The sequence below is a fragment of the Arachis stenosperma genome, chromosome 8, assembly GCF_014773155.1.
Source record: "Arachis stenosperma cultivar V10309 chromosome 8, arast.V10309.gnm1.PFL2, whole genome shotgun sequence".
In the NCBI taxonomy this organism is placed as follows: Eukaryota; Viridiplantae; Streptophyta; class Magnoliopsida; order Fabales; family Fabaceae; genus Arachis; species Arachis stenosperma.
The window spans coordinates 34,960,764-34,972,036 of record NC_080384.1 but is presented as its reverse complement, the minus strand read 5'-3'; the positions used below and the strand labels follow the sequence as shown (position 1 = coordinate 34,972,036).

Sequence of the window (11,273 nt, the reverse complement as noted above, 5' to 3'; positions counted from 1 at the left end):
CCACTAGAGGACAACGATCTTCAAGAAGAAGACAGGTCGATAGCAACGAAGAAGAGGTAGACGAGTTCGATGATCATAAAACTACCTTGGAAGAGGAGAATGGTGAAATAGAGGAAGAAAATGAGGAATATGAATAGGATTAATGTAAATATAGTTTTATGATATGTACTTCTTTACCAAACTTTGAGAAGAATGTAATATAATTAGTATTATTTCAAATATTTCAATTATCATCATTCCATATTTTTAATTTATATGTTTGATATTTCACATTAGGTTTAAAGTACTGTTTGAATTATTAATTATCAAGGTACATTAAAGATTATTAAAAAATAAGACTACCGTCGGAATATACCGACAGTAACAACACAATCAATTTTTAAACAAAAAACATTTTAAAAACAATTTTCGCGGATTAATCCGCCGATATAATGGTGTAGAGACGTATGATATGGCACCAACGTTACTGTCACAAAATTTTCGACAATAATATTCAACAGATTCTGTTTTTTTATTATCTATATTTCATCACTAAATTCGACGAAAATTACCATCAAATATAAAAATTTGCCGATAATATATTATTAATGAAATTTATTCCGTTGGATAGATACTGACGATAATTCTAACGATATTTAACATTTTTCTTATAATAATTTCTTATAATAATTGTTAATATATTATGGGAAGTGGTTCCGATATGCTGCTGTATTGAACGAAACGTGATATTCTGTTTCTCTACTATTAAGATATAATATAATTTCTGTGAAGGGTCAAGATTTTAGAAGCTTTCTTGAGTGTATATAAAGAGCAATAGCTCATGGTGAACTTCAGACAGACTAAGTAATTGAGAGGTATTTAAGCCCATATATTGTCTCCTTTTATCCATATGTAATGAAAGCTTGGTGCGTGAAGGGCTCAAAACTCAAAAGCTTGCTCTTCAGGAAAGCCTTTTCTTGTTATTGAGATGATGAGATTATCATGTCCATCATCAACACTTGCCTGTAATATCATTTGGATTGGACTTAGACCCTAAATAATAATAACAACAATAATAATAATTAGTAGTGATTTCTTTTTCATACGAAAAAAAAAATTTGGATTCTTTTATTAGATACCTATGTAAGAGAAGATAATGAAATTTACATATTATTTAAATATTTTATAAAAATTATTTTTTTATATAACTAAATTTGTAAATATAAAATTTGTTACATATGGATGTACATTTTAGAAAAAATAAGTTTTTTATTTACTTGTACAATTAAAAAATTGAATAAGTGTGTTTCTTTCTTAATATTTTTATTTGATCTCAAATTATTCTTATATTATTTTGGTTTTAAATTTGTATTTAACTATTTAATTATGTTTTAGATTTTTAGTTACATCTTTGAAAGTTGAGACTTGAGACCATTAATAGAGAGTTTAACTCTTTAATTATGATAATGCGTTAGAATATCTCTAATGTTAGAGCTATTTTTAATTAGAAAATATTTAATAATAAAAAAATTAATAAAAAATAGTTAGAATTTGTCTTATTTAATATTTATTAATTTATTAATTGTTGTAATAATTAATAAATACTAAATAAGACAAGTTTTGACTATTTTTTTTGTCTTTGTATACCATTTTTAATTTTATTTTGGATTCTACAAAATAACATGTAAATATTTATGAGATCATATGTCATAAATAATAATTTAAAATTAAAAATAAAATTTGTCTTTTTAATACTTAATCTTAGTTTAGTTATAATTTTATATTTTTTTATTATTTTATCAACATAATTATACAAACAATAAAATTTTATTAATTTTCTATCAAAGTAATATACACATTGATCCTAACTATTATTAACTATATACACATTTAGATATATTCCCTTTAACACATGTATTCTTTCATATATGTGGAAGGTAAGCTTTTGCCACCTAAATAATGGTTTTTTGCATCGACGGTAATGTCAAATAAAAGATATTTAAAATTAAACAATAAATTTTATAAATACTAAAATAAATTAAATAACAAGGACGAAGTCAAAGTTTGAATACATCTTAAGAGGGAAAAAGGAATCACCATCAGGAATATGCATGCTATAATTGTTAGTTATGCATCACCACAAATTACATTACTATTTTCATGCATGGCTAATAACAGAATGAAAAGAACATCTTATTTAAACAAGTGCATTCTTTCTTGAAAAAATATAATTGATTGCATTAATAATTTTTTTATTTTATTTATCTGTCACTTTAGTTCTTTTTAATTAAAGTGACAGATAAAAAAATAAAGTAGCATAATTAGAAGAAAATGGCATTCCCAACAAAGAAATTCTTTGTTACAGTGATTTATTGTCTTGTTTTGTTGTTCTCAGTTTTCTCAGGAAATGCTGAGGCGGGTGGTCGTGGTATTAACTATGGTGTACTTCAACGTAACACAGCACTTGGATGCAGCAAAAGACATCCCGCAGCGTGCCAAGACACAGAGGCTAATTCATATACTAGAGGTTGCAATCATGAACTTGGGTGCAGAAAAACTCCATCTGCATAATGATCCACAACTCTATCTCTATCTAAACAAAATTGAAACACCCAAATTCTTTTATATTATTCCACGTATTATAAATCATCATGTACATAAATGCATGCGTGATATATAGTACACAAAATTCTTTATCAATTTTGTTTGAGTTGATTACCCAAAATATTAAAAAATAACATGCATGACTGCCATTCTTTATGTTGTATATGTGCATTACTGCATATGCCTTTTGTATTCACTTTGCAGCAATGAAATAAAAATGCCATTCTTTTATTTTTGTACTTTTTTTTATACATTTTTTTAGTATAAGAAACAAATATTTTATTATCTTCTTTCACTTCTTATTAATCACTTCTAATATATAGTAAAAGTAAAAAATTACAAAAAAATATACACAAATTAAGGAAGTCCTTCGGATAGTCTCAATTTACTTTGCCATATCCATATACTAATAAAGCTGGCCAGTGCACACTAAGGAAGTCCTTCGGATAGTCTCAATTTACTTTGCCACTTGATAACAAGGTCAAGGGTGATTTCTTATAATATGGTCTCTTATAAGTTATAAGTTATATCACTTGTCCTCCCTTTTAAGTGAAAAAAAAAAAAATTGAATGTACCTATTCTCATCTCATGTTAAAATTTCTTAAACAAGAGCTATTATTTGCAGCAAACTGTTGTTCTTGAAACAAATAGCAATCTGATCACTTAGGTCCTGGTAGGGGACTTACCTGTGTAGATTCGAGTTTTTATGGAGGAAAGATTCCAGAAAGCCATAAGTGCTGATACTACTAGTTTCTTCTTGTGAGTACAAGTACACCATATGTCCAACAACCATAATGTAAAGCGATCAGCTGCATGACAAAACCATTCTACTATTAAGCATAAAAATGTATATATACAAGCCTACAAAATTTCATATAAGGGGTAGGTGGATAAGGGGTAGGTGGAATTGGACCTCTTTGGTTTATCTTTTCGGTGTAGCAAGAATAAAGCTTCGGAGCAGTGAAGCTGATTAAAAACCCTGTTTGAATATATAACAGCAAGACATGTAAACCAGACTAAATTATAATAAAAAAGAAAAAACAGAGCAGATTCTATGGGGTTTGTTGGTGTCCTCACCAATGGCACACAGCCTCCAGATTGTAATAAAGTGTCCATATTCCGCACCTAGTAAAAGGAAAGGAGCTACCTACCACCACAGAGAAGATTAAGCCATTGTGAACATTAACACATGATAATAAAAAAGTGAAAACTAGAAATAATGGGAAAGAAATATTTTAGCTTCTAAGATTGATTGAATTACTTTGAGGGTCATGGATGGTTCTCCTGAAAACAGCTCTCTTGTAACTGAAATTGTGAGATTCAAAGTCGGCAGAATCAATTTTGCAAGGTGCAAAATGTCATCTTCTTTCAGCTTGAACTCGCGCTTTTTCTCAACCTGGTTCCTGAAACACAACATCAAGTCTTAGGAAGTTTCACGGAGAGAGTTCATAGAATAATAATGGCACCATCTAGTAGAAAGAACAACTGTACCTTTGGCAAATTGTGTTTAGGACAAAGGAGACACCAAGAAAAACAATAGCCAATTGTGACATTGCCGAGAAAATGCTGAACAAAAGCATGCAGGAAAATCACTCAGATCTTTCTCCATGATCGTTATATAAAGAGCTAAACAAAACATCACAGATATTGTAGATTGAAGAGAAGTTTCAGACCTAAAGTTGAGTCCTTTGGAAAAGCAAGAAGATAAGAGGCAGAGAGACCCAAAACCAAACCAAAGGGTTGATTTAGCCACATCTTTCCACATGATCAAATCACTGATCACCTGCCCAACACGCTCCAAATCACCTCCATTCTCTTCTTCTTCTTCTTCTTCTTCTCCTTCTCCTTCTTCTTCTTCTTCTTCTTTTTCAGCTTTTATATAAAAGAAAAAAGGGAAAAAAAGTGATTTTTCCATTAGCAAAGGAAGAAGCACTTCCAAGATAATAGTATGATCTGATTCTCCACAGATTAACATAATTTTCGTCTAGAAAAATGAAGAAAAACAACCAGAAACGCAAAACCAGCCACGAAATGTAATCACAAGAATCATCAAACGTTTCAAACATCAAAAACCGAAACGTTAGGGCATACTTGGAGGAAATGGGATTGAAGGTGGTGGGAGCACCGGGTTTGATTTTCCTTCTTGGACCGCACTGTGTTCCTTCGCTTTCTAGGTTTTCCAGCCTCTTCCGCCATAGCGTCCTTCTCGTCCCGAACGTCAGGCTCGGAGCGCCTCCTCGGCTTCCGAGACTTTCTGGGAGATGGCAGTGCCGCCGCGACCGCCGCCTGTGCCCCTCTTCCCGCCTTGGCCCTCCTCCGTCGCACGGCGGGTTCCGGCGAATCTCCGGTTCCAGAAGGCGGTCGGCAAGGCGTGTCCTGGACCCGCGGAGGGGCGAAGTGGTGGTGGTGGGGTCGATTGACATGGGAAGAGGGTCTTGTTGTTTCTGTGGTGTAGAAGAAGAATCATCCATGATTTGATTTGAATTGAATTGAAATATTGAATGACGTAACGCTTCTAATGATGAAGTGGGTGAGGAGCTTCTTCAGTCTTGACTCTTGAGAATTTGAATAGTGAAGATGTTTTCTGCACTAGTAGCCGTTGGAGAGAGAGAGAGAGAGAGAGCTCCAAAATGGACCATTTTCTGACAAAAAATAAAAAGAAGTGGTGGATTTTGGTCACTAAACGGGCCTAGGCCCGAAATAGATTATAAAATCACTGATATTCAAAACAAAAATACTATTTATACATTAAAATTAATTATTAAAATTAATCACAAATATATTTGTATATAAATATATATAATTTAATTTATTTTTAATATATATTTATATTTTAATATATATTTTATATTAGTATTATTTTAATATACATGTAATATTGTTGTATTCGGGATATTAAATTATAAGTTATCGAAGGTTATTTCATTCGAATTTGTATCCTCTCAATTTTAGATTTTTACTTTAGAAGGATAAAGTGGAGTTATTACTCAAAATGACCCTTGAAATTTGATCCCTAACTCAATTTAGTCTTTAAGGTTTTAATTGACTCTAATTGTACCCTGAAATTTGGTCCGTGCCTCAATTTGACCCTTCCGTCGTTTTTCGTCACCGAAAAGCTGATCTCGTAATTTTGGTTGACACCTGACACCATAGCAGTTAGATGACATGACGAAATATTTAAAAGCATCAATTTAACCCCTAAAAATTTCAAATAAAACCTAACAGCCCCAATTTTTCCAAATCGCAAGAGTCTCTCCAAGAGTTGAGAAGGATGTTGGGGAGCAACAGTCAAGGTTCAGGTAGCTCTAGTAGAGCTTGTTCGCATGGTGGCTGGGTTAAGAACGCATACCGTAACAAAGGTGGGAAGGTTCTCCATTGGTGCAGTTGTGGGTTGCGTCCTATTCTTCGATGGTTTGGGAGCTCTTTGATTCCTCTTCCTCTGAATCTTCTGTCGCTGGAGGCTACCGCACCTTGGTGGGGGTATAACAATCCAATACGTTATCGGTTCCAAGAACTCCACATCTCCCCCTACCCCAAGACCACACATTATATCCATCCGCGCAACAACAACAGTATGTGCAGCTCCACATGCAACTTGAAACAGATCTGAAAATTTAGGTTGGTATGGAGTACACAATTTACGCAAGGGTGAGAGGGCATCACGAGAATATGATGAACCACGAGCAGCATCAAGGCATAAGCCAAGACCCTTCTCCATTCCCCATGACCACACATCCCCTGATGAGGAAACCACACTTGTATGAAACAAGTCGCAATCGATACCAATAAGATATATATCTTGCGGCAAGTTTTGAACAGGTGTAGAAAATAATGCGCTTTGTGTTGTTCTATGTCCGAATTGGCCATTATTCCCAAGGCCAAAAGTCCAACACTTGCTTTCTAACTCGGTAGATTTCTTTTTGCGAATGAGCAAGGTAGTGTGAGTAGCACCACATGATATGTCATAAATTGTCCAAAGGGTCTCCTCATCAAATGTTTTCACAACTTCTAGATGTGCCCTGTTCTCCCTATCCCTCAATCCTAACTGGCCACGGTTGTTAAAACTCCAAGGGTAATAAACCGAATATTCACCATTGTTTGATTCTCCGGCACTAACCAATACTACAACAAGCTCATTTTCACATACAATCTTGGCAACATTAAGACCATGAAAGGCCAGTATTTGACATTGGAATGAAATTACTTACAAAAGAGAATTTTCATCAAGTGTGTCTTCTCCATCAGTGCCAAGTTGACCATCTATATCTAGTACTCATGGTGCTACATATCTATATCAGCACAAAATTTCAAAGACATCCACATGATATTCACTCTTCGTATAGTAATTGATCCATTTTTGAAGGGAGAGAGACTGAATTCTTCTTCCTTTATTAGCACTTATCAATGCTTACTCTGAGACCGAAAAGACATAAAAAAGGTAAAAATTGGACATATTTATTCACACTATTACATTTGCAATGCAATTAAGAAGATGCATAAAATTTGTTATATAGTCTCAAATATTTTTCTCCATATTAATTTCATATAGTTGATGTTAGCAACTATTATTACTCAAAAAGTAGCCTTACATGTAGTTTTAAAATGCAGCCAATAATAAAGCAAGAGTCGGCAACATATCATTAAAAATTATTCTAATGTCTTAGCTGACATAACAATTTATTATATATTTCTTATTCTCTTATATAAGCTTATAAAAAAAAGAGTTCAATTGTTCCTCTTTTGATCAAATTAATTAAACATATGCTTAAAAAAGTCAAATACTACTCTTAATGTATCAAAATTTGATTAGATGACAAACAAGTTTACACTACTCTTAATGTATCAAAATTAATTAACTTAAAAAAATAATAAATAAAAAAAATTGAGTAGGTGTGATTGTGTGAAGAGTTATACTGTTATAGAACCTACAAGAACAAGATTATGATATCCACCAAAAACAATAGTAACAATTTTGGGTGTCTCTACTTCTCCTCCATTAGGGTAATAGAGCGAAAAAAATAAAAAACAAACCTTATGAAATAGAGCAAAAAAAATAAAAATAAAAAACAAATCTCATGCAACATTTTAAAGAGATGGTGATTTCCAGGCAATTAGTCTTCACGTGGGGGACGAAACAAGTAAGAAAAGTTTCAACCTTTAATTACAGCAACACTCATGATTCTTCTCTAAGGGTACGTATACGAAGGGAGGAGGAGGAAGAAGAAGGGTCAATTGGGAGTTTTATTTTGAGGTGGTTAACGTTTGGATTTTGGTTTAACCCCTTTCTCATGTCACACGATGTCGTTTCTAAATAATTTGGGCGCCAAGAGTTAAACGACGTCATTTTGATAGTGTCAAGTGTCAACCAAAATTGCCAGATCAACTCTCCTGTGACAGAAAACGACAGAAAGACCAAATTGATACGTGGATCAAAATTTTAGGATACAATTAAAATCAATTAAAACCTTGAGAGCTAAATTAAATCGAGGGTCAAATTTTAAGAAATATTTTTAAATATTAACTCGATAAAGTAAGATATCTCACTATTAAATATTTTTTTTTATAATTTTTATTAATCCTATTTATAAAATAAATAATAATAAATTATATTTTATTTTTTAAAATAAAATTTAAAATTTAAAAGATTCACATCAATTTCATTAGGATAGATGTCTAGGAATTCAAAACGTTGTTGGTGCATGAGGCATGAGATTATTTTCAGTCATCCCTCTTCTATTTTTCTCTTTTTTGGTCTTGAGTTATCACTCTTCTCATTCTTAGACTATATACTCAATGGCATGTGTCAGCTGGCCGAATAGGTTAATTTTTTTCTAATTATTTCTTCACCTGACCCCACCCAAAAACAAAATTTTTTGGCCTCCCAAAAAATTAAAAGGTTGATTAATTTGTGAAAATATTTTTTATTTTTATTTTTTATTTTTTATATTTTAGAAAATATGATTGATTTGTGAAAAAAGAATTTATTTCTAAACATCGAAAATAATAAAATCATGTTTAGTTAGTATATTTTTAAAATATAATTCTAGGATTGTATAATTTAAAATTATATTTTTATTTCATTATAATTTTTGTTATTTAACTTCTTTTTAAGTTAATATTAATTTTTATACAGTATCAAATATGAAATAAATTACTATTTTAAAAAAATTAATTGTGTTTATAATAAAAATATATTATTTAACAAAATAACAATAATAAATTTAGATGATATTATTTTTTAATATATAGACACAAAGAATAAAGTTCTACAGCCAAGCAAAAATTTTATTTAAATTTATCCAAGTTATTATAACAACTTTTCAAATCACGCATTCTTTCTCCTTCTCTTCTTCTTTTTCCTTCTCCTTTTCCTTCTCCTTCTCTTCCCTATTCTCCCCCTCCTCGTATTTCTTCTTCTTCTTATTCTAAATTTACACATGGAGGTTTTTCTTCTTTCCTTCTTCTTCTCCTCCTCTTAGATATTATTAATTTAATTCAGAAAATCTGCGTCTATTCAATTCATAATGAACCGAACATGTTATTAAGGTAAATCAATTGCATAGTACTAAATGAATAGAATATTATCTGTTATATAAAATTAAATTCAAAACAGCTTTCTACATAATGAACCGAACACGTTATTAAGGTGAAGCAATTGTATAGTACTAAATGAACGGAACATTATCCATTATATAAAATCAAATTCAAAACAGCTTTTTGTATAATGAACCGAACACATTATTAAGGTGAAACAATTGTATAGTACTAAATGAACGAAACATTATCCATTATATAAAATTAAATTCAAAACAGCTTTCTGCATAATGAACCGAACATGTTATTAAGGTGAAACAATTGTATAGTACTAAATAAACGGAATATTATCTATTATATAAAATCAAATTCAAAACACTTGTATCCATAATTTAGAGATTATCAATTCAATTTAATTCAAAACACCTACGTCCATTCAATTCAATTCAATTCGATTAAAAAAATAATCCATTAGCAAAATATTGGTGTTGTTAGTGATGATGATAACGAAAGAGAAGAAGAATAAGAAGAAGAAGAAGAGGAGGAGGAGGAGGAAGAGGAGGAGGAGGAAAAGCAGAAGAAGAATCTACGTGCGCGAAGGAGGAGAAGGAGGAGGAGGAGGTATGTGTGAATTTAAAAGAAGAAGAAGAGGACGTATGCGTGTATTTGAAAGAAGAGGAAGAAGAAGAAGAAGGAGCAGAAGCGCCGCGGGGAAGAGAAGAAAAAAAATGCGTGTAATGGCGTTTTTTTAATAAGAGTGATTTTTATTAGTATTAGACCTACTTAGATGAAAAAATACTTAAATGTATAGCAATTCTGATAAACAAAATAAACTCACCACTAAAACTAAAAATAAAAAATAAAAAAATCTATCACTATTCAACACTTTAAGAAAGTAATAATTAATTCATCTATGATAATTGTTTCACAATTAATTTGCAATTGTCTTTCTTATTTGGATCATTTCAGCAATTTACCAAAAAGTTATCATCCCTGTGTTGTATTTTAATAAAATTATATATAACACAACATGTAGTAGGATTTTGTCTTTGCCGTCTGAGAGAATAGGCATTTGTTTTAAAATTGAAAACCTTACTTTTAAAATACCAAAATACCTTTTAATAACATTTCTTAATAAGAAGTGTCGGATAATAAAACAATTCAAATTTATTCTGTGGTTGTCCTCTTTCGTGAAAGTCTAGAAAATAATATCTTTGTTTATGAAATGGAGCAAGAAATACAGTACTAAAAAAATATAAAAAAAAAAACATATACTTCCATGAGATTTTGAAAAATTGTTTTTAGGATTTAATGCATCTAAAAATATTCTAGAATTGTTATAATTTTGTATTCTGAATTTGACGTTCTAATGATGGATGGATTTATGGATGGCAATACCACCCGAATTTGCGGGTACCCACTCCGTTCCTATCTGTTCAGAGCGGGTTTTTAACGGGACAGATTCTTGGGAGGGACGGGACGGGGTCGGGTTTAGGTAATACCTGCTCCTACCCGCCCCACTATATATATAATATATATATAATTTTAGTATATAATATGTATAATATATGTAAAATAATTAGTAGATGATTAATAATATTGTATCATATTTAAATTTTTACTTTAATATATGTTATGTCTGTGATGATAGTTATATAAATTTTGAAAATTATTTTTATTTATTGGATTTTAATAATTATAGGGGCAGATAGGGGCGGGGCGGATACCCGCAGAGGCGAGTTAGGGTTCAACGTTTTACTACCCACAGGTTGAAACGGGGCGGGTTTTATGCAGGTTGTTGTACGGCAGGGCGGGATCAGGTAGAGCAAAAACCCGCCCCTACCCGCCCCATTGCCACCCCTAGATGGGTCTCAGACTTGACTCATCGGGAACCAATGCGGTGACCCGATGCATCTCGAAAAATCCTATTGCATCATTTCCGACATTTAATATCACATATATACATCGTATCTTTTCAATTCAGAGAACACTAGAGTTTTATAACGAGAGAACTACGATTCTCCCAAAGTATGCACAATAACCCTAACTTTCGACCTCAAGCACTCTTCTAACTTTGGCATCAAAATATCATTACAAGTTCACTCCCATCCGATTCTCACCTAATGTCCCGGATGAGTGGTCTGTGTTTCCAATTT

The 11,273-nt window shown here is 31.8% G+C and overlaps 2 protein-coding genes across 2 annotated transcripts; both read right to left on the bottom strand.

Moving 5' to 3' along the window:
• Positions 1 to 801: 801 nt before the first annotated feature.
• On the bottom strand, positions 802 to 5,054 carry LOC130945870 (uncharacterized). The gene is made up of 8 exons (XM_057874565.1): positions 4,517 to 5,054; positions 4,257 to 4,428; positions 4,075 to 4,149; positions 3,845 to 3,986; positions 3,661 to 3,730; positions 3,497 to 3,562; positions 3,270 to 3,392; positions 802 to 1,032 (listed from the first exon to the last, which is right to left on the bottom strand). The coding sequence occupies exons 1-8, from the start codon at positions 5,052 to 5,054 to the stop codon at positions 992 to 994; spliced, it is 1,227 nt and encodes a 408-aa protein (XP_057730548.1). The 3' UTR covers positions 802 to 991.
• Positions 5,055 to 5,878: 824 nt separating this feature from the next.
• On the bottom strand, positions 5,879 to 6,843 carry LOC130945869 (uncharacterized). Its single transcript, XM_057874563.1, has 2 exons — positions 6,792 to 6,843; positions 5,879 to 6,705 (listed from the first exon to the last, which is right to left on the bottom strand). Exons 1-2 carry the CDS (start codon positions 6,841 to 6,843, stop codon positions 5,879 to 5,881), a joined length of 879 nt encoding a protein of 292 aa, XP_057730546.1.
• Between the last annotated feature and the right edge of the window lie 4,430 nt (positions 6,844 to 11,273).

Coding starts and splice junctions, on each gene's coding strand:
- LOC130945870 (XM_057874565.1), bottom strand. CDS start 5,054: ATGGATGATTCTTCTTCTACACCACAGAAACAACAAGACCCTCTTCCC. Junction 4,429..4,516: donor ATCATACTATTATCTTGGAA/GTGCTTCTTCCT, acceptor AAGAAGAAGAAG/GAGAAGGAGAAGAAGAAGAA. Junction 3,563..3,660: donor CTGGAGGCTGTGTGCCATTG/GTGAGGACACCA, acceptor ATATTCAAACAG/GGTTTTTAATCAGCTTCACT.
- LOC130945869 (XM_057874563.1), bottom strand. CDS start 6,843: ATGGTCAACTTGGCACTGATGGAGAAGACACACTTGATGAAAATTCTC. Junction 6,706..6,791: donor CTTGATGAAAATTCTCTTTT/GTAAGTAATTTC, acceptor AGCTTGTTGTAG/TATTGGTTAGTGCCGGAGAA.